The sequence below is a fragment of the Anabrus simplex genome, chromosome 6 (assembly GCF_040414725.1).
Source record: "Anabrus simplex isolate iqAnaSimp1 chromosome 6, ASM4041472v1, whole genome shotgun sequence".
Classification (NCBI taxonomy): domain Eukaryota; kingdom Metazoa; phylum Arthropoda; class Insecta; order Orthoptera; family Tettigoniidae; genus Anabrus; species Anabrus simplex.
Window position 1 is genome coordinate 185,346,012 of NC_090270.1, and position 24,627 is coordinate 185,370,638.

Consider the following 24,627-nt stretch of genomic DNA (forward strand, 5'->3'; position numbering starts at 1 on the left):
TGACTAATTCTGAAACAACACGCTGATTCTCTTTAATCTCTCTACTGGTCTCCTCCTGCCTTTCTCGTATTTCTCTTCGCATCTCATTTGCCACTGCTTCCTGTGACTCTCTAACCTCCTTTCGCATTTCAATAGCTGCAATTTCCTGTGACTCTCTAACCTCCTTTCGCATTTCAATAGCTGCCATTTCCTGTGACTCTCTAATTTCTTTTCGCACCTCATTAGCGGTCATCTCCTGTGATTCTCTAATTTCTTTTCGCATTTCGCTCGCCGACATTTCCTGCGATTCTCTAATTTCTTTTAATGCGACTCCCTGCGACTCTCTAATTTCTTTCCGCATTTCATTAACGGTCGTTTCCTGGGATTCCTGTACTTTCGTCAATCTACCCGCTAACTCTTCTAGCAGTAACTTTACTTGCGCTAATGACGCCATCACTAATAACACTGATATTCAAGCAGTAAATGTCTTTATCCTACGTTCCTCAAATATCACCTAACCTATCACTATTGCTTTAGCAGCCACAAAATTCACTGATTAAGCCCTGACGAGCCCAAGCTCATACCGAAATGACCGAATAATTACCATACTCACATGAATGAACGAATAATCTGACCCTGATTAATTTATCCTTCCAACTTCTCATTGCCAAACTAAGTCTTTACCATCATCGCTCCGTTGCCTACTATACGCATCATCATCGAGCGGACAAAATACATCATCATTTTCGTTCAATGCCTCGCGATTGACAATCAAAATATAATATATTAACCTGCTCACTCGTCAATACTCAGCCCAACGGTGGGCGACCAAAAACACTAATACACTATGTGACCGTTCGTGGACGCCGTGGTTTGTAGATAACCATGAACTATCAAATTATTTGCCGACTAGTATACAGAAGGTTCGCATGATACTCCACTCAGGGCATGGCCCTTCGAAGAGTATTCGGTCACATTCAGATAACGACGACTGAGCTATAGATACTGCCAATCATAAAATGTAAATTATACACTAAGGCAAAGTTTTCAAATAAATCGCAACAGAAATTGGAAGGATCACATTTTAATTTAAAAAAAATCAATTGATTGAATATGAACAACTGAAATGAACAACGTAAAATAAATCATATGCATTCATTAACATTAACTAAGGACCGAGTCCATCTTGCATTGTCCATCATAAACCGGAAACAATTATTTAACACAAATTCACAGAAACGTAGAATCTTATGGATATATCAAAGTCTATCGGGTCATATTATGTCATTCACTCGTCGTCGCAAATGTTAATTGTACCTGTCCACTCCGCCTTGCCTTTCATAGTTATCATTGTTCCTATCTGACTAACTAAATATCAGTTAACTTGAACCCCCCAACAGATTTCAGCATTTATAAATGATCACACATAGCAACACAATACACATAAATGAGTAAAATGCACGTCGTTTCCACCCATCGAGCTGTTGGCTGCACCTGAAATGAATCTTTATCTACTGGCATGAAAATATAAGTTGGTACAGTCTGGACTGCGTCGAGGTCTGCCTTCACCATCAGCTGAAATGCTACTACAGCATGAATCTACTACAAGCATCTACTACATGTACATCGATCGCAATAGGTGATTCTGATCTTAAACATAACTATCATTGAATTGCATTTTAAGACCCTAACCGTGCGCACATTCCAACATTTCGTTACTTGCAACTACGAATCTTAATTTATTAATTCATGTACTTGATGACTCTCTTCAATACCAATGCCTAACGCTGGACTAGCTTGTTCAATTATCTCACAAAATATGCGGCGGAAATTCTATTAACAACACCATTAACAACTTAACACGTCTCGACACTCAATATAATTCGACACGCAAACCATAAAAATCAACCTAAATTATCTCGTGTCCGCCACGCTTTATGACGACCCTACGTTCGTCATCACATTGTATACCGCACAAATCCTCACATCCTAACTGCACAAGCAATATTAAGGAAGAGCCTTATCAACATTATACATGAACATTACCTAATACACCTTAATGAACATCCATATCACATCATGGGAATTATACCAAGATCACGCACCAATATTTCACACACACTGTCACACTGCAACTTACCTGTAGTAAATGATATTATTTTTGTTTCACAGCGATAAATAATACGGACACAACGCAGTAAAACGTCTCATCCACGGTAATTGACGGCATACACTATTTACCCACGTATGATCAATCGCAACCCGACAAATACAACCGAAAATCTGTTAGATCGTTCAAGTTAACACACCCTTGTCACCTACGTGACATTGACAAAAGGACTAACGCTACTAAAGCATTCTAGGAAAGCAAAAGATAGACAAGTACAATAACTTATCTGGCTTCTTCATGGTAATTCCGCAGCAGTTTAATCATCATTTTTGTAATTCCGTCCATTCCGGCAGAGGCCTGAGTCCGCCAGGGCACTATATTGGTTTAGCACTTCATGTTGTTCATTTACATTCCCTGGTCAAATAGTGATTTAACATCTCCGGCCGCCACCTGAAACTTGTACAATATCATTAGGAATACAATTTCACACTAATTGTATTTTCACTATTCCAGTTTGATACTGGCCTGAGGAAACATATAATTCGAGGTTTGCAAATGATTTTGGCTATTATATAACTTATATCTGGGCTTATTCTTTATGTTTATCAATTACAGAACCAGATCCTTAAGCTTGCTTCTATTATCTTCCTTCATACAGTAATCAGTAAGTAAAACACGAACTCCTTCCATTATTATTTACAATAATAATAAGTTGCTTTCCATAAGCAGAGAAATCCTATGCTAGCTATACATGTGTTTTTGACATTTGAGGAACTGAATAACAACTCTAACCTTCATCATAGAAGTTGCTAAAGGAAAACACACACTATTGTTCTTCTTCTTACTATGAAACACGTCAGCACGGGCCCATTAGATGATTTGCCATATGAAGTTTCATGCTAATCCATGGCCCCCTTATACAACTTCAAACTAGATATCATGTCTAGCCACATTCTTCTCAGCTGATGCTGACATTGTACTGAGCTCTTGCTTGTAAATAAAGCTGATCTTGACGTAATTCGACGTGTACCACGGGGTCTTGAGTTCGATCCACCGGCTCTCATCCATCATGTCTATTCTACACTTACGAGTTGTATCGGTTCTTTTTATCAATATGCGCGTAAGCCGCATATTGACACGTTACACCTTTTTCCAAGTCATTGATACACATTTCATTTCACTTATGACTTTCAATGACCGGCCGACATATTGCTACAGGTCAATGAAAGGTCATACTATGTTTGAAGTCTGAATGCCAATAAGTAACTGATCATCACTTAAATCGTTTCTACCACCATGTGCAATATTAATATCACACCCACATACCGTGCAAAAGGCAAATTTTTCTCCCTTTCTTGAATTTAGTACGCACAGAAAATCAACAGAATATGATTCTTTAAATGTTTGGAAGTGCTGTTTCTCATTGGATAGGAATGCAGCGCATAAAAATGTCCGAGAACAAATGTCTCGATATGTACTGAAAATCAAAATGAACCTGGATCACTGAACGTCGCATAAACTTACAACACGAACACTCAAGGTAGATACACACTTCATTAAAACATGTCAAAGCACACAAAGTCTTAAACCATTAAATGAACACAACACCAACCTCGTGTTGCAAGTGATAAATATCATTGTTATCCATATTGAAGATACTGAATGTAGGATGCTAAAGGGTTTATTGTGTCACCTATTCAATACATTATCAATTTTTAAACACCTAGGAATTTATTATTAATTCCATTTGAGACATGTTTCGCCCTTCATTGAGGGCATCATCAGTCAAATTACCTCCTCAAGGCAAAAATCAGGTGCCTGATTAGTAATTAAATTGTTAACATTAAAATACATTACAATGGGAAAGTTAAGCAACCAAGAAAAACTTGTTCCGTGATGATACAGTTAAACAATGTAAGTTTATAGGCATAGTAGTCTGCACCAATGCGTAAAATCACTGGGTATTTTAGCAGAGTCCAGCAGTGGTGTTCCGAAGAATAATTGACGCTACTCATTAGAAAATCGTAGGAAATTATAAAGTTTATACAAATATTTACACTGGAACAGTTAGGGGAGAAAGGGTATAAAGTATCTGGCGTCAATGTTCGTAACATTAATTACTGCCGTTGGTTGAACGATTACAGGTTGACAGGGTAACTATACAGTAATTTACAATATCCAATTGAACAGTTGACGAATTACAAGCTTATATATATATTTATTTACAAGAGAGCAGCTTGGTGAGAAAGGATATAAAAATGTCTGGTATCAAGTGCGCCCCATTGTTTTAGACAATGAAATGAGCCTCCTAAACGGAGGCATAAAACATAATTGGCCTAACCCCAATACGATTGATGACCTAACCACCACTATCACGGAAATAGAATCCAACATTAATGAACAAATCACCACAGAAAAATAAAATGACGTCAGACACAAAATAAAAAAGAAACTGCCCTCCCTAGTTAATGAGTTAAAAACCAGCAAAAACACTACCCTTTCAAAACAAATCCAAGCTTTAAAGACCAAAATAAACACCAATAACATTATAGTGACAAAAGCCGACAAAGGTAATACAACTGTACTTGTGAACAAACAGGACTACATCAAAAAGCTGAAGAATTCTTTTCCGGCACAACCTACACAGTCATCAACAAAGATCCTATACCAAAAGTACAATGCAATTTGAAAACCCTTCTCAAAAATTCAACTTTCCTCCTAAATGACCATGAAATCTTTAAACTAATCAACAGTTAAAATATTAACTTTTGTATTGAACAATAATTACTTCATGTTCAACAACAAGGTACACCACCAAAAAGGCTTAGCTATGGGAGACCCTATTTCTGGAATTCTAGTGAACATCTACATGGACAATTTAGAACACAGTAAAATAATAAATTCCGTTAATGGTATTCATCTTTGGCTCCGCTATGTCGACGACACATTAGTCATAAACAGTGCAATAGCAGCGACAACATCCTCACATTCTTAAACACATTAGATAACAAAATAAAATTCACAAAGGAAGATGAGAACAACAGCTCTATTAATTGTTTAGACATCAACATCACACGAATGGACAACAACTTGAATTTCAGATACACAGAAAACCCTCCTTCTCTCCGCTAACAATAAACAATAATTCTTTACACCCCAACTCTCATAAACAAGCCTCTTACTACAGTTTAATATATAGAGCTTTAAAAATTTCCCTTTCACCTAACAATCTAAAAAAAGAACTTGATTGCATAAAAGAAATAGCCAAATTCAATGGCTTCAACACCAACAAGATCAACAGGATCCTCAACAAAGTAAAACTAAAATTAACAACGCAACTTTCCCCAATAAAACCCAATAAACCCAAATATGCAACTTTCACATACACTAATCCAGTTATCCACCAGATAGCCAAAGCCAAAGTCTGCTTTCAAAACGCAGAACACGAACTAGAACATATTTTGCAACATTGCTTTCAAAACGCAGAACACGAACTAGAACATATTTTGCAACCAGAACTCTGTCAACCTAAAAAAAAATAATAATAATCGCTACGCAGGCTCAGGTATTTACGGACTCAACTGTTCATAATGCAATTGCTTGTACATCGGACAACTGATGCTAGAAAGGCTTTTCTGTTTTTTGGAACTTGAAGGATGGAGATTGTTGTGCGTGGAGGCTTAAGAATCGAGAGATGCGCTACACTATGTTAAAACTAGAAATTCATAAAAAGTCCAGTGCACCGTATAACATTAAAAAAGTTGTAAATAATCCTAAAATTGCTGGTCACGCAATTCAATATAGGCTGGCTCATAAGAGATGCTGCTTTCCATTCAAAGATCAACTGAGTTGTAGTCACGCTGTCTTCTTAACCTTGATTATTTGATTTTGAGATTCTGAAAAGGTGAATGAGCAGGTCAAAAAGAATATTCGTTTTTTTTTTTTTTTTAGAAAAGTCATTAAGATAGTAATTTGGATTAAAATATTGGTCTAAATGTATAAAGCAGTTCTCTCCTATGTTAAGGAGGGGTCCTTTATTCATAATTTTTGAGAATTTCCATACCATGCTAAATATCACTAAATTTATGATTGTAACCGTACATGTGTTGCCCAACTGCTGAAAAGTTATTGTATTTCAGGGCATTGACATGTTCCAAGTAGAGTCAGCTTTTCAGCTTCTTCCGTTCCCAAAACTTCTTAATTCTGAATTCCTTGACCAGCAACTAAGGATTTCTATCTTTAACTACTTTTTTTAAAATGTTGTATGGCGCACATTGGACTTCTTATGAATCTCTATCATAGAGCTATTTTTTAACATAGTGCAGCACGTCTCCCAAATCTTATCTCAGTTTCTCACATAGTATGTACTATTTTGAGACCTTATGTGTCTTTAGGGGAGAGAGGGGCAATTGCACGCATCTAAGGCAAAACACCTGTAAAAGGTACTATGTTCGATCCAAAATATCTACAATACTTCAGTATGATAGGAAATATAGTTCAGAATACGGAGTGTGGAATACAAGTACAGAAGTAGTAAAGTTCCTGAGTCTTCTATCAAAATATAGAAATTGGTTTTGCGTATCATTACCCACCCCTGTGGGGCAATGGCACGCATGTAATTCTTTCACCACAGAAGAGACAAACATCGTTGGTGGTATTCCTCTGTGGCAACCCAGACACTTCTTCCGTGTAATCATCATTATCATCACCTCGACAAAGTTCATCATCACATATTTCATGTGATGAACTGTTGTTGTCTTGGAAAAATGCCTTCCTCGTCTTCTTCATTTTCGTGAATTTGCAACTTGAGTCTTCTTGATAATATGTATATTCGTTCCTCTCTCTTCTTTTCCAACTCCTCTAATACTGGTTTTCTGGGTGTGGCTGTCAAAATTTCAGACTGCTGTTTAGGCCTAGACACCTGTGTTTTTGCACAAAATGTTAATGCTCTCCACCTCTGTGGTATAGTGGTTAGTGTGATTAGCTGCCACCCCAGGAGGTTCAGGTTCGATTCCCAGCTCTGCCACAAAATTTGAAAAGTGTTACAAGGGCTGGAACAGGGTCCACTCAGCCTCAGGAGGTCAACTGAGTAGAGAAGGGTTTGATTCTCACCTCAGCCATCCTGGAAGTGGTTTTGTGTCGTTTTCCATTTCTCCTTCAGGCAAATGCCAGGATGGTACCTAACTTAAGGCCACAGCCGATTCCTTCCCTCTTCCTCATCTATCCCTTCCAATCGTCCCATCCCCCCGCAAGGCACCTGTTCAGCATAGCACATGAGGCCGCCTGGGTGAGGTACTGGTCATCCTCCCCAGTTGTATCTCTGACCCAGAGTCTGGAGCTCCAGGACACCGCCCTTGAGGCGGTAGAGGTGGGATCCTTCGCTGAGTCCGAGGGGAAAACCGACCCTGGAGGGTAAACAGATAAAGAAGAAGATGTTAATGCTTTGATAGGGATAGGAGAGGAATTGTTACAACAATAATTCAGTTTTTCTTGCAGAAATTAAAGGACGAAAGTGATATGTGACTCTAAAAGAAGAGTTGGAATCTACACTGATGATTGCGTGTGTGCAGAGAAATGCATGAGCCACATCAGGAACATGTCCTCATTCATCCATCCTGACTTGGAGCACACGTAAATGCTTCCTGGAGGGCCTCCACGTGTTATTGCAGTGGACATCCTCACACCAGGATATACAGTGGTATATCATTACCCGTAGGACTCATGGCGAAACATACAGTAATATTTCATCCTCGTTCTAAGCTAGTCACTGTCCCTACTTGCCTTTGACCTTTGCGGGCAATTAATGGAGGTGGCTTCTGGACAGTCAAAATGCTGGTTACGTCAACATTATAAATATGTGACGGAGGAAACATATGTTTTTCAATGACAGTCAAGAGATTGTGATAATGTCTGTCAACTTCTGCTTAATTAAATTATAAAATTATGGTTACGCTAGTTGCTTCATGTTTCCACAGACTGAGTTCTTTGTTCTTGTCAAGAAACATTGCGTCCAGTCCTTGCTGGCCAGCTTATTTAGTAGTGTTGTTAAAGTTGTTAGAAAGATTGTTCCTGTCAGCAAATTCATAGGCAAAACGATGTAGTTCAGTCTCGTCGTGCCATAAAATAGCCTAGCCAACCGAAGAAGGTGAGAACAGAATTGTACGCACTGAAGGGCTAATGAGACGCAGAGCGTGTACGATTACCCCTGTAGACACCTTCATGCCTTCTCTCCTGCCATTTTATAACCGATGAAGGAAAAAATGTAAATCACGTGTATATCACAAGATATTGCATTTCACATTCAGAAAACTGAAGACATTCGACAGTTTAGTACGTACCTTAATATAAATTCAAATCTTCTGATGTAAGATGATGTAACAAAATGAATATTTCTGCACAGCACAAGAAACATACGCAACTCAGGCTGAAATTCGGCTTGCATCAACGTTATGGTGACTCCCCATTAGATTGAAGCAATTACAGAATGCTTGCTACCACGGGAGGGGATTTAGAAGGGTGCATCCCATTACCCAATGCGTCCCATTGCCCCTCTCTCTCCTACATTGTTTAATTTCTTCGATAATTATGTATTTAATTTGCTTTAGGCTGACGATGACCTACTGTTAGGTCAAAACTAGTTCCTGAACATATATGTAATTTAAACTCTGTACAATTTGTATTGAAAAGGTGGACCTTATTAATACATTATTTTAACTATTGTAATCACAGTTCGATACGGGTCTGTTATAATGAAATTTATTTCTTTTAATCAAGTGGCTATACACGCAGTGTTTACACTTATATGTGAATTCACTGCATCGTAACATGAACATAGATCATTTCTGAAGTTATTAAGAATACGAGTTCTGTAATCTAAACATAAACATTTGTGTAATATCAAACTTGAAGCACACTACAATGATGCCATACTAACTATGCCATCAAATAAAAGTTTGTCAAAACCATGAGTCATGTACCTATATGCTCACACACAGTTGCCAGAAGTTTCTCTAACTGATCTGTTCAGTCAGCAATGAATTCCAGGGATATCTTTAACTATTTGGAGAAGTTGCTACCTGTCTCAATTCTGTGGGAAATTTCCTTGTCTACAGAATCAGTATCAGAGATAACACTTCCAAGTTATTTGAACTGATGATTCATCTGTAGCTGTTTCCCCTCCATTTCAATGTGTTCCACTGGTTGTCCGTATCTTTTCATGACCATAATCTCACTTTTCTCTTGGCTGAAGATGAGTCCATATTCTTTAACAGCTACTGTCCAGGAGTTTATTTGTTCTTGAAGGTCTTCTTTAGAGTCTCCCCGCAAGCTTATGTCATCAGCGAACAAGATAACTTTAATTTTCTTTCCTCCAATGGCAGTGTTGCTAACTTAGATTTTCCGCTAAATTTGGCAGAATTAGAAGAGACTCGGTGGAGAAATATAGCATTTAGCGGACAGTGGATTTTTTGGCAGAATTCTGGATTTATTATAGCGGAATTTAGTGTTTTATCCATTTTACGTTTTTAAAATTTGAATGGATGAAAACTATAACGGTATAAGTGGCATTTTTTTTTAAAAATGAGTTAAGTGCAGGATGTAACTCCAGGAGGATGTATCCTTTCACCAGCAAAGAGATACAAGTGATAGCGGTAATATTCTGCGCTCTAGCGATAGGTGATATAACTACAAATAGCATGCTTTATATGAGTGTTAAGATGTTTAAATGCCTTTTTCTCTGAATAACCAAAATGCTACTGTCTCCGAGCTATTCCATATTATTTCTTGTCAGGCACTAGCAATCACATGAGGAAAACATGTTACTGGGATTTGATGTTATGAGATCATGGTATCGTATATTTGTAAAGCATGGGGAAGGGTACTTATCTCTTAGTTGACGAATGACGACAGATAATGAAACTGTGAGGGTGTAGCATTTATATTTATGCTATGAAGGAAGACCGTCTAATGAACTGGCCCGTTCTGTGTGTGGCCCTTGAGTAGGGAATTCACGCAGTGTCTAATTATTGGTGCATTAGGAAGTGTTTGGAGTGTAACGTATCTTGAATCGTGGTCTTAGGTTTGAATATTTTTGTTACTACAGTTGTATTATATTTCATTACCATATCTAAATAGGACAAAAGGTACACGCAGAAGTTAAGGAAAGAATGGGTAAATCACTAATCGCTAAAAGAGTGGCTAATTCAGGTGCCCACTGATTCCGGTAGCTCTAATGCACGGTGCAAGTATTGTCAGTGCACTATGAAGCCTATACTGTCAGATTTGCTTCTCCATTCCTAAAGCAAAAAACATCTATTTGCCGCTGAACCTTTTACATCCGAGCGACAAATGAAGTTATAATTTAACGTTATCAGACACAGCAACGAATGCGTGGCAACAGAAGCAGCACTAGCCTTATTTAGTGTAAATCACTGCACGATGAGATGTGTGGACCACCTTTCTGACCTCACAAAAAAGTATTTTAAGGGAGCTGAACACGCATCGAGTTTACATTTACACCGAACAAAGTGCAGTGGTATTATAAAGAATATCCTTTTCCCTCACCTTAAGGACGAACTAAAAACTGACATTGGTGACAGTCATTTCAGTGTTTTTCTAGACGTATCCACTGACATAACAGTGTCAAAACTGCTCGCCATGTGTGTAGTTTATTTCTCGAAAACACAAAGCTGCATTGTTTCCACTTTTCTGGGTATGGCAGAACTTGAACAGGGTAACGCTATGGCAATTGTAGCAGGGCTGAAGTGTGTGCTTTCGGATTTAGAATTAGATATCCAGAAAATGCGAGGAATTGGAACCGACAATGCATCAGTTACGGTAGGCGTCAATAACGGCGTGCATAAAAAAACTGAAAGAAGCAAGTTATCTTGTTTTGATCCTGTGTGTCTCATCTGTGCAGTTGGTCATATCTGCAGCTGCAGGGGAGACTTTACCTAGAAATGTAGAATTCCTGCCATCAGAGTCGTACTCCTTGTTTTCCAAATCATCGTTACGCCAGCTGTCATACAAACTTTTGTACAATACAAGCAGTGAAGGAGCTGATCCACTTAAGATTGTTCATAAGGCTAACAAGAGATGGATGTCAAATGAGGTGGCAATCCTTTCTCAATGGATGGAGTTACAGAAACATTTTGAAAAAGTTAGGTTGACTGACAAATGCTATACTGCTGAACTACTCTACAATATGTACCGTGATGTTACAAACAAAGTTAACTTGATTTTCCTGAAACCTTATCTAGCAGAATGTCAGCATGTAAATCACTCGTTTCAATCGAACTCAGCAGATCCTTGTAAAGTGTTGAATGATCAGGTTGTATTGATTACGGGACTGACGAGAAGAACAGTAGTACCAGCATATAAGGAAGATCTACTGACAGTTGACATACGACATCACAAAGCCCATAGAATTTACCTCGGACACAAAGTAGGAAGTTTGTTTACAGAACTGAAAAATTATAATATGTCAACCTTGGATGCGGAAGATAATCTTCCGGGAATATGCGAGAATTGTCTGTTATGTCTTGCATCTGAATTGCAAAGCCGTATGCCACAAAATGTAAACATTCTTCAGAAAGTGTCACTACTCTCACCAACCAAATGCCTATGTGTTATAAAAGAACCGATCATACCATTAGCTGAGGAAATGGAACTGCCTAATTGTGACATAACCAAAATTAACTTTTAATGAACAAAATTAACAACGGTGACGTGGCAAAATACAAGCAATACGGTAAAATTTTGGAATGAGGTTAGGTTATACAGGGATGCATCGGGTTTGAATCCGTTCCTAGAACTTTCAGACTTGGCACTGATGCTGTTAGTTTTACCGTGGTCGAATGCTGAGGCGGAGAGAGCATTTAGCCAGTTAAACATGGTGAAAACATCTCAACACAACTGGTTGAATATTCAAGTGATGAATTCCACCCTAAGTGTAAGGGCTGGCTTGAGGCGCATAAAAAATTTTTGCCACGAAAACGATTTACTGAAAGACGTACTTCGCCAGATCGGGACCATGGCAGCATACCGCAGCACGGACGACCCACGCCCTAGCACCAGCACAACAACAGACGAGTCTGCCTTTGAACTCTTTGACGTGAATGAGGATGACCAATTAATTTTTTAAGAATATTCATCTCGCCAATCCCAGTGAAAGTCACAGATCAGGTGAGTGCAGACATTTACTTTATTATCATTATTATTATTATTATTATTATTATTATTACCATTTGAGATTGGATTTCTTTGTAATAGACAAGAAAAATGTTCCACCGATCAATACTATTTATTGTGAATTTATTGTGAATGAATTCACAACCCACAATTCACAATGAATTCACAGTAAATAGTATTGATCGGTGGAACATTTTTCTTGTCTATTACATTGAATCCAATCAATACGGAATATGATACTTATAAATAATAAGGTTGGATTTCTTGGCGGAATTTTAGCGGATTTTAAGTAGTATTTTGCGGATCTTGAAAATGCAAGTTGGCAACACTGTCCAATGGTTTGGTGAACTTTTCTCTGAATCTCGTTCATCACAGTGATGAAAAGAAGAGGAGACAAAACACCACCCTGTCTTAACCCAGATTTTATATTAAATGTTTCAGTCATTCCTACAGGTGTTTTGTCTTTATTGCGGGTATCTTCATACAAATTTTTGATCCTGTGTATGTCATCCTGTATTCCAATTTTCTTCAGTGTTTCCCACACCTTCTCTCTGTTCACAGCATCAAATGCTTTCTTGATACCCAGAAAGGCTAACCACAAATCTTGGTTGTGTTCGTAGTATTTTTCTATTAACTGACGGACGGTAAAGATTAAATCTCCCTTTCCTGGATCCATACTGTTCTTCTAAGAGGTTCCCTACAATAAGGGGTCTGATTTTACGCTCTATAATTCTTTCATAAAGTTTACCAACTTGAGATGTTAAAGTGATGCCTCTGTCAGTTGAAACATTTATTTCTATCTCCTTTCTTGAAAATTGGAATTATGATGCCTGTTTTTCAATCAACTGGTATGTCTCCTTCTTTCCAGATCTTACAAAAGAGTCTGTAGACCCAATGTTTTCCAGAAATACCCATAGCCTTGATCATTTCTCCATTAATTTTATCAGCACCAGCTGATTTTCCGGTTTTGATGTATTTCCAAGCATATTCTACATCACTCCATGTTAAGTCTAACGCTGTTGTCAGAAGCAGACTTGTATGTGATAGTACTGTATTTTTTTGAAGGCTGCATGCAATTCACATTTAGCAATTCATTAAAGTAAGCCTTCCAAGTCTCTCTATCCTCTGTATTTTCAGTGATCAGATTTTCATTATCTCTTTTTCTATTTTTCATCATCCCACATACCATTTTCTTATTACCATTACCATCCTCTTTCAATTCATCACTCTACTTGTTCAACCACTTCTCTCGTTCTTCTGTAACAATTTGTTTTGCTTGTTTTTTAGCAACCCTGTATAGTTCCTTATTATGGTCAGTCCGGTCCTTGTAATATTTTCTAAACAAGTTGTTCTTGTTCAGGACAGCAGCTCTTGTTCTGTCATCCACCATCGAGTTTCCTTCCATCTTCTAGTGCAACTGGTTCGTCCACATACCTTCTCAGTTATTATTACTAGAATTTCTTTCAGATCCTTCCATTCCTCCTCAATTGCTCTTTCATCTGTCTTTGGTAGTACTGTTTTGATGTTTTCTTGGAACTCCATTAATCTATCGTTTTCCTTCAGCTTCCATGCCTTGAGTTTCTTTACCTGTGTGGTTCTAACTTCTTTTAACTTGTTAAACTTGAAGTATCCAATGAGGAGTCTATGATCACTTTCCAGGGAGACACTAGGAATCACTTTTGTGTCCAACAGTCTACTTTGTAGTTGTTTCTCGATCAAAAAATAGTCTATAAGAGATTCATTTTTTCCATCTTATCCATATCTTGGTGGTTCATGTTTGTGGGTTACTGTAGTCACGTCCTAGTTCGTGAACCATGGGCAATGGCTGAGTGGCCTAGTAAGTGGTTCTGACAGTCGGGATACCAGTTGCTATGGAATGGGAGTGGGCATCTCGGACATATTCTGAGTCCTGGCCCTCCTTGTGCTCAGGCGGCTAGGACTATACAATCCACCGGTGGTCCATAATCCGTTAGAGGAGAGATCCTCACTTGGACTATGTGCAAGTAGGGTGGCATCCTGCTTCATGAATTTACCGAGCTCAGAACATTTTAAGCAAGCCTCGGACCTATGGGAGTACCGGAGTCTCACTCCCATTTGACAGGCGAGGGACTCCTTGGAAACAACTTGGCGAACGAAATGGAATTTGATGGGGAGCTATCAATATTAATGGGGCTTATGGAAGAAAGAAGGTAGAACTGGCTGGGTCAGCAAAGAGGATGCATCTGGATGTGCTAGGAGTAAGTGATATTCGGGTAAGGGGAGATAACGAGGAAGAGATAGGAGATTATAAACTGTACTTGACGGGTGTTAGAAATGGAAGGGCAGAGTCTGGGGTAGGGCTCTTTATCAGGAATACCATTGCACGCAACATAGTTTCTGTTAGGCACGTAAATGAGCGAATGATGTGGGTAGATTTGTCATTTGGAGGAATTAGGACTAGAATTGTGTCCGTGCATTCCCCATGTGAGGGTGCGGATGAGGATGAAGTTGACAAGTTTTATGAAGCATTGAGTGACATCGTGGTCAGGGTCAACAGCAAGGATAGAATAGTGTTAATGGGCGATTTCAATGCGAGAGTTGAGAATAGAACTGAAGGATACGAAAGGGTGATTGGTAAATGTGGGGAAGATATGGAAGCTAATGGGAATGGGAAGCGTTTGCTGGACTTCTGTGCTAGCATGGGTTTAGCTGTTACGAATACATTCTTCAAGCATAAGGCTATTCACCGCTACACATGGGAGGCTAGGGGTACCAGATCCATAATAGACTATATCTTAACAGACTTCAAATTCAGGAAATCTGTTAGGAATGTACGAGTTTTCCGCGGATTTTTCGATGATACAGACCACTATCTGATCTGTAGTGAACTAAGTATCTCTAGGCCTAGGGTAGAGAAAGTGAAATCTGTCTGCAAACGAATAAGGGTAGAAAATCTCCAGGACGAGAACATTAGACAGAAGTACATGGATATGATTAGTGAGAAGTTTCGAACAGTAGACAGTAAGCAGGTTCAGGATATAGAAAGTGAATGGATGGCATAAGGGATGCTGTAGTAGAAACAGCAAGGAAATGCCTAGGAACAACTGTGTGTAAAGATGGGAAAAGGCAAACATCTTGGTGGAATGACGAAGTGAGAGCAGCTTGTAAACGTAAAAAGAAGGCTTATCAGAAATGGCTCCAAACAAGGGCCGAGGCAGACAGGGAGTTGTACGTAGATGAAAGAAATAGAGCAAAACAAATAGTTGTTGAATCCAAAAAGAAGTCCTGGGAAGATTTTGGTAACAACCTGGAAAGGCTAGGTCAAGCAGCAGGGAAACCTTTCTGGGCAGTAATAAAGAATCTTAGGAAGGGAGGGAAAAAGGAAATGAACAGTGTTTTGAGTAATTCAGGTGAACTCATAATAGATCCCAGGGAATCACTGGAGAGGTGGAGGGAATATTTTGAACATCTTCTCAATGTAAAAGAAAATCATCCTGGTGGTGTTGTGAATAGCCAAGCTCATGGGGAGGAGGAAAATGATGTTGGTGAAATTATGCTTGAGGAAGTGGAAAGGGTGGTAAATAAACTCCATTGTCATAAGGCAGCAGGAATAGATGAAATTAGACCTGAAATGGTGAAGTATAGTGGAAAGGCAAGGATGAAATGGCTTCATAGAGTAGTAAAATTAGCATGGAGTGTTGGTAAGGTACCTTCAGATTGGGCAAAAGCAGTAATTGCACCTATCTATAAGCAAGGGAACAGGAAGGATTGCAACAACTATCGAGGTATCTCATTGATTAGTATACCAGGCAAAATATTCACTGGCATCTTGGAAGGGAGGGTGTGATCAGTCGTTGAGAGGAAGCTGGATGAAAACCAGTGTGGATTCAGACCACAGAGAGGCTGTCAGGATCAGATTTTCAGTATGCGCCAGGTAATTGAAAAATGCTACGAGAGGAATAGGCAGTTGTGTTTATGTTTCGTAGATCTAGAGAAAGCATATGACAGGGTACCGAGGGAAAAGATGTTCGCTATACTGGGGGACTATGGAGTTAAAGGCAGATTATTAAAATCAATCAAAGGCATTTATGTTGACAATTGGGCTACAGTGAGAATTGATGGTAGAATGAGTTCTTGGTTCAGGGTACTTACGGGGGTTAGGCAAGGCTGTAATCTTTCACCTTTGCTGTTCGTAGTTTACATGGATCATCTGCTGAAAGGTATAAAATGGCAGGGAGGGATTCAGTTATGTGAAAATGTAATAAGCAGTCTGGCCTATGCTGACGATTTGGTCTTAATGGCAGATTGTGCCGAAAGCCTACAGTCTAATATCTTGGAACTAGAAAATAGGTGCAATGAGTATGGTATGAAAATTAGCCTCTCGAAGACTAAATTGATGTCAGTAGGTAAGAAATTCAACAGAATTGAATGTCAGATCGGTGATACAAAGCTAGAATAGGTCAATAATTTCAAGTGTTTAGGTTGTGTGTTCTCCCAGGATGGTAATATAGTAAGTGAGATTGAATCAAGGTGTCGTAAAGCTAATGCAGTGAGCTCGCAGCTGCGATCAACAGTATTCTGTAAGAAGGAAGTCAGCTCCCAGACGAAGCTATCTTTACATCGGTCTGTTTTCAGACCAACTTTGCTTTACGAGAGCGAAAGCTGGGTGGACTCAGGATACCTTATTCATAAGTTAGAAGTAACAGACATGAAAGTAGCAAGAATGATTGCTGGGACAAACAGGTGGGAACAATGTCAGGAGGGTACTCGGAATGAGGAGATAAAGGCTAATTTAGGAATGAACTCGATGGATGAAGCTGTACGCATAAACCGGCTTCGGTGGTGGGGTCAAGTGAGGCGAATGGAGGAGGATAGGTTACCTAGGAGAATAATGGACTCTGCTATGGAGGGTAAAAGAAGTAGAGGTAGACCAAGACAACGATGGTTAGACTTGGTTTCTAACGATTTAAAGATAAGAGGTATAGAACTAAATGAAGCCACAACACTAGTTGCAAATCGAGGATTGTGGCGACGTTTAGTAAATTCACAGAGGCTTGCAGACTGAACGCTGAAAGGCATAACAGTCTATAATGATAATGTATGTATGTACATACGATCCATATCTTGTGACCTTATAGCTTTTTTGTTTTTGATACCATGAGTTTCCTATTTCAAGGTTGTTCCTCAGACAGAGATCAAGGAGTCTAGTTCCTTCTGGGTTTCGTGGACCCCATCCATGTGGTGCCAGAATACTTTCATATCCATCTCTCACAGTCCCTATTTGAGCATTCATATCCCCTATGATGATCATTCCATCTCCTCTTATTCTTTCCTCTATGTCTTCTTCAAAATGTTCTTTTTCTTCATTCTCACAACCAGTCTGTGGTGCATAACACTGAATGATGTTGACGTTCTGGGAAGAATCCAATTTTCATTGATAGTACGAATGCAAATGCCTACACTGGCTGCCCATCCATCTTTGGTCTGAGGAGCCAACAAGAAGACAATCCTCACTGGCATGCACTTTCACAACATGGCGGCAAGAGCAGGCAAGCGTAAGTTTAGTGCTGCTGCAGTTTGTGTTATTCGTGTGGTAATAATCAGAGTTGTTGCACTTTACAGTTCTCTGTACAGTTCTATTCGAGTTGGAATCGGTGTGTGCATGTGAAAAAGTGAGTTCTCCTTTTACATAGCTACTAGCAGAGAGAAACTACCACATTCCGGCGTTCTCTCTGACTGGATGCGCCATTTTCCAGATAGATAGGCGCCTCCCTACTCGCTCCGAGCCTAGATCTAGTTGCTCAGCGATTAGGGGCTTGCTTTGCTGCCTCCTACTGGCGGGAGATATTAATACAAACCCCGGTCCCACTACTTGTGAAATGAAAACAGATCTAAACATCTATTGTCAGAACGTGCAAAGCCTAAATAATAAGCTGTCTGATTGTGAACTATCACTGCCAGACTTAAGAGAAGTTGACGTGATCGAACTTGCTGAAACATGGCTCTTGTGGGCTGGTGACAGTGAACTACCGCTCAGTGCTAATTACAGCATATTTTGCCAAGATTACGCTACTCTGGGTGGTGGAGTGATGCTAGCAGTGAACAGAGAGTTACCATCTAAACGAAGGACAGATCTCGAACGGAACTGTGAGTTAGTGTGGATGGAGCTACTCTTTCCTCAATGCCCTGTACTTGTGGGATGTTACTATAGACCACCAGACAGCCCATTCTGTGACCTTGATCATAGCCTGGACTCTGTCATTGCAGCTCTCCCTCACGGTGAAGTAATTTTAATGGGTGACTTTAACTTATCTATAAAGTGGTCTTCTCCATCCACCGGACTGTCAGGCAACAACTGTGACACATACTTTATAGAGAGTTTTATTAATGGCCTTGAACTGAAACAGTTTAATATGTACCCAACTCGTTGACCCAACACCCTGGACCTCATGCTCTCTTCATTGGAACTTAAACAATAACCCCATCTGCTAGCACCAGTCCCTCGATGCTACATTCCTCCTACCTCAACTCTTCTCAAAGCCCCACAGCAGGACATACTCCTGCCCTACCTATATCTGGCGCCGTGCCAAATGGCCTGCAATTTGTCATGCCCTGGAATGCCTTTCTTGGAGGCTTCTCGAAATAACTGATATAGAAATGGCTCTTGACCTGCTGTACGACTGGCTGCAAGCTGCAATTAAAGACTTCGTACCGGCACAACGAGCTACTACTAGCAAATATCAACACTGGATATTACAGCAAACATCAACACTGGATATCACAAGAGACCAGACTGATACTAAATAATAAGAAGAGAGCTTGGCGCCTGTGGAAAGACTTCCCTAAACCACACACTAACAATATCTTTGCTCAAATCCGTCGCCACGCGAGGTTTATGGTCAGAAGAGACTACAAAAGACACATAGACACAGTCACCGTAAACGCCCGCAACAATCCCAAGCGCTACTGGAGTCTCATCAACACATGGAGAAGGGCGGAGCCACAAGCATGCAACAGCAGACGGTGCTGAATGGACTGTTCAACAGGTATTTCTTCTCAACTTCTCCCATACCACATAAAAGCAACCAATCCCTCCCGTAGGTACAGTTTCAAACAGAACACTATCAAGCATAATTACCATATAAAGTGAAGTCCATAACCTCCTTCAAACTCTTCGTACCAACAAAGCTACCGGCCCCAACATTGTAGGTCCTCTTTTCCTAAGAAATACTGATAGTATCCTTTGCGTCCCTCTTTCTAAATTATTTAACAGATGTTTTGCCACGGGCTATTTTCTCTGGAAACAGGCAAATATTGTCCCACTTCTCAAATCAGGCAACAAATTTAATGTTTCATCTTACCAACCAATTTCTATTCTCCTCACACTATCCTTTATCTTTGAAAGCGTCTCCTTGCATTCACCTTGCCCTATATCTCAACCAATCAGCACAGTTTGCTACCATGTGGCTCTTGTCTAACAATCCTGGCCACTCTGCATAGTTTTGCATCATATGCCACTGCAGCTAAATCACAGCTGGATATCTACTACGTAGACATTTCGAAAGCTTTCGATTCTGTAGACCATACTCTGCTGCTCCATAAACTCTCCGAACGATTTAATATACATGGCAGTCTTCTGACCCTTCTTGCTGGCTTCCTACATAACCGTTGGCAGAGTGCTAATGTCAGGCACTTCATCCTCATGGTTACCAGTCACCTCCAGTGTCCCACAAGGCAGTAATCTTGGCCCCTTGCTATTTTCCTTGTTTATGGATGACTTGCCGTCCAAACTCAATGAAACAGCAAATACCCTACTTTCTGCTTATGACTGCAAGATATTTAGGGAGACCAGGAATACACCAGATGCAGCTCTTCTACAGTCCTCACTTAATGCCCTCTTGAACTGGTGCCGTACTTGGAAACTTATCCCCAACCAACACAAATGCGGCCACATGACCATAACACTACGTAAATCTCCTCTACTGACATATTACCTACTTGGCAAGCTCATCACCGTAGTTATGCAACAGCATGACTTAGGTGTAATATCAGATACAAAATCACAATTCAAGAACCACATAGAAACATATACAACCAAGGCTATGAAATTATGAGGCATTCTCTACGGTTTCACAGAAATTTCTGATCCCACTGCTCTTCGTCACTTCTTCCTCACAATCATTCAACCTCTCTTGAACTACTGCTCTCTGATTTGGACAACAGCCTCTCCCTCCAATATTAACAAGTTAGACTGAGTAGTGTCCTCCTTTGCTGCAATTTTTAGGAACAGAAACCCCAAGCTCAGAAATCTGTGTACGCAGCAGGTATTAAGGGCAATAAATGCGTCACCGCTGCACATCAGGCAACAGGTAGCTGACCTGAGTTTCCTCTACAGGATCTTAAATGGGCATTACTGCTCGGAACATCTCGTCTCACTCTTCTCTCTCCACCAGAACCAAAGATCTTCTTCACATTCCCTACACTCAGCACTCAATACTTCAACGATCTTTCCTAATCTGCCTCCCAATTCTCTTTAACAATATTAATAGGAGACAAGAGCTTGATTTAGCATCAAGTAAAAGTATATTCGGGAGGGGTGTAAACAGTCTCTTAAGGATAAGTTGATGTGAAGTGGTTTCACCGCCATCTTGACCCACAACGACTTGGCTATGAACATGGACAATCTCATGGATTTTGATGTGGACAGTTGTTATTAATAGGCTGTGTACCTGATCTTGTTATTTTTCCGTTAAGTTTGTTATATTTTATCATGAAGGTTTACACTTGTTAATTAGTCTGTTGACAGTACAAGTGAAATTTGCACAGTGTAGCTGTATCTTGTGTTTCGTAAATAAATAAATTATACTAATATATAAAAATGAAATGGTGTGTGCCTGTGTGTTAATCACGCAAGAACCACTGGTTCGATTTACATGAAATTTTGCATGAATATAGCTTATTTACATGGTTAACATGTAGGCTACTTTCGATTGAGATATTTTGCACTATTTAAAGATGGCGACCATTTTAGTGACGTCACTACACCCTTTGGTTTCAAACGTTCATAATTCTATTTAAAATAAAAAGAGAACGCTAAGAAATAGCAAACTTTTGATGGTATATAAGAGGTTTAAAATTTAATTTCCTATATGAAAGGTCCTTATCACTTTTCGTGCATCTCCATTGTTTAGCGAGTACAACCTAAATTTGTGCTATAAAACAAGACCTCCGCGCTGCACCTCGCCTATCCCCTCCACGCGTACCTGCCGGCCATGCACTTGCCATTGGGTTGGGTAGGTGTTCATTGAACTGGCTACGATCGGCCTGTATGGAGTAAGCTATCCTGTGCTGCATCTGTCCACATTAAACACTGTTCCTTTCACGTGCTATCCTGTGCTATGTTTGTCCACATTAAACATAGTTCCTTTCACACTTAATCTGTTCACCTTTAACAAATTGCTTTCACTGCATTACATGATGAACTCACAAGCAATCACATACACATTACAATTATTTTTAATCCAATCAGCCTTTTATTTTACTCTTCAATATTATTTTAACTGTCACCTTCACACTGTAATTTATTTATGTCCCGTTGCGGAGCACGGGTACTTCAGCTAGTAAATAAATAAATAAATAAATAAATAAATAAATAAATAAATAAATAAATAAATAAATAAACAAACAAACAAACAAACAAACTACAACACTGTAACCTGTGATAGTGAGTAATCTATGCGATATTAACAATTACAGGTTTTGCACCAATGTAGCCTGAATACTGTATCTGAAATTTGTTTGTTTATTATCATCGATAAAACTCAAGCAACACTTGACAATACCAAACAATGTGAGCTTAAAGTTTTCCATCTATTCCATAAACCTTTTAGCACTTGGTTTTATATTAAAAAATCAGCAAACCTACAGAAACAACAAACATGACACAAACAAGAGGGCACTGTTTGTTTTCATATCTCAGAAAATTCTTCTGAAAGAAGAAGCAATGGGGTGGTTGATGAATCACTCATACCTGGCCATCAGCATGTACCAATTGGTACCTCGTCTCATCCATCCGAGCAACTTTTTTTTACATGCTTCAAGCATCCAATGGCAGTGTTACTTTGCCCATGTCAATCGTTTTACCTTTTGATGGGTGTTGAGCAGACGTACCCTCATAGGACGCTTGCTTCTGTACCCTATGGCGAGGAGATGGTTCTAGATAATATGGCTGCTTGCACATTGTCGTCGTCTAGCACTGAACTGATGAGTGATCTTCTGCACTTACGATCCAAGTTACCTGATGACTACCCGTCATCAGACCATCGTACATCATGACAGCTGTCCGTGGCAGCAATTTTGCCCAAATCCATGAACTTGAGTAGATAGACGGACCACAGATAATACAGTATATTTATTTTTCAAGTGCAACAAAGACGTGCCTATTTCTGTCTCAAATGCTTCTTTGCTAGAACGTAGTAAGGTTTCTACACATAAAATACAGCAGAAAGGTTTAAGCAGTCCCTAATTCAGGGTCAAATCTCTGCTTATAAATTATATTTCAGCTTTTCTTTCGTTCCTGTGAGGGTAGTCATCCTGAAAAGAAGAGATATAATAATGTGCTCCATTTTATACTGACCTGCAACGATTACCTTGGGCTTGAATAACTTAGCCGTTTCTGCCAACTTATCGTAGTCTATTAAACCTGTAGTAGGATCTACTTTGTATGGCATAGATTCAAAAAATATTGATGTAGCAGAAATCTTCTTTGTAGCAGTCATGAAGCCGTGTGTTAAATGACCACCATCAGGCAAGTCCAACCCTGTAACGAAAATTAACATTTACATGGCCTTTTGAAATAGTATAGTATTTAAAAAAAAGCAAACTGGACGAGAATATCACTAAGGTACATGCTTATTTAACAAATTACACTTACTTTCTAATAACGTAAATAACACAATCCTCACCCATAATTCGACCATGAGGTTCAACAATAGCCGTGTATACAGCCAAGTTAGCAGGTGAACCAGAATATGGCTGAACATTGACTCCCCACTCGGCAGGATCCAGATTGTATGCCTCTAGAGCTCGTCGTTGGCATAGCAGTTCAATTTCATCAATGAACTCGTTGCCTCCATAGTACCTGGTTAATAAATAGCAATATTATAACAGAAACAATTTTTTTTTTTTAATGACAAGACTCCTACGTGTACCTGTTTTAGACACAACATTCCACCATTTTTAGGTCATGGAGGAAAGAAGCCTAAATCATCGATTTCACTAATATTCAGATTTAAACACTTGCTGTTGAACTTGTCGATGACAGGTTCTGATAGTGAGATAGGGTTCATGGGTTAATTTGTGTCAATAAGTGAATCACCAAGGACTACCATAAATTTATTCTCAACAATTCAAAACTGTTAATGCCAAACGTTCTCTGAAGAAAATAATATCCATACTAGCCTCGATAAATAATCCAGGTCACTATCATTATTCACTTCTATTCAATAATACTATGGTAAATCCCACAGCAGTCCTACTCAACCAAGTAATAAAATATGATCAACAAGGCATTTGTAAGCTGTCCAGAGAGTGCTTGCAGCAGAATACCTGAGAGACCGAAAGATTAAGAAAGCAGTGGAAAATAGGAGGAATGCATGGCAGATATGGAATAGGGATAAAACTGAAGAAAGTATGAGGAAATAAAAATAAGGTTCCAGAAAGTACTGTAGTAAGTAAAGGAAAGCTGGGGAGGATTTCATGAGAGTTGGAAATAGGATGTGAACAGCAGTAAAACGGGGGGAAAAAAAGAGAGAGAGAGAACACAACCAGAGAAGATAAGGAAAGATAGAAGGATTAGTTTGATGAACTCCTGAATGTGAGAAGCGTTGTAGACTAGATGATAGAGAGTGAAGAGACAGAATCCTAAACTGAAATCACAATGGAAGATGTGAAAATTGCTGTCAAGCAAATGAAAGGGGAAAAGGAGTGGGATTGGACAAATTGTGTGTGAAAATTATAAAAGCAGCAAGATCCATTCATCTAGAATGGCTGAATAGGCTATTTAGATGTATCTGGAAAGAAAAATCTGTACCAAATGACTGGAGTAAATTACAGAAGATATGTGATAATTATTGAGGAATCTGTACCAAGTGACTGCAGTAAAGAAGGGGGACAAGAAGGTATGTGATAATTATTGAGGAATCACACTCATATCTCAGATAGCAAAAATATCTGAAAGGGTACTAGAAAAGTGGAAGGACAATTACAAGAAGAGCAATATGGGTTTTGAAATGGAAGATCAACACTAGACCCCATCTTCAAGACAAGGCAGTTAATGCAGAGATGCCAACCTTCAAAGGTGGTCATCAGTA

General features: G+C 39.3%; 1 protein-coding gene across 2 annotated transcripts in view; it reads right to left on the reverse strand.

Moving 5' to 3' along the window:
* Shmt (serine hydroxymethyl transferase) overlaps window positions 1-24,627 on the reverse strand; it is a 131,813-nt gene that overhangs the window by 65,454 nt on the left and 41,732 nt on the right. For both annotated transcript variants that reach the window (XM_067150094.2, XM_067150093.2), the window contains exons 3-4: window positions 23,221-23,396; window positions 22,893-23,075 (exon numbers count right to left, since the gene is read on the reverse strand). In XM_067150094.2, coding sequence (XP_067006195.1) covers window positions 22,893-23,075; window positions 23,221-23,396 — 359 coding nt within the window. The remainder of the gene's footprint in view (window positions 1-22,892; window positions 23,076-23,220; window positions 23,397-24,627) is intronic.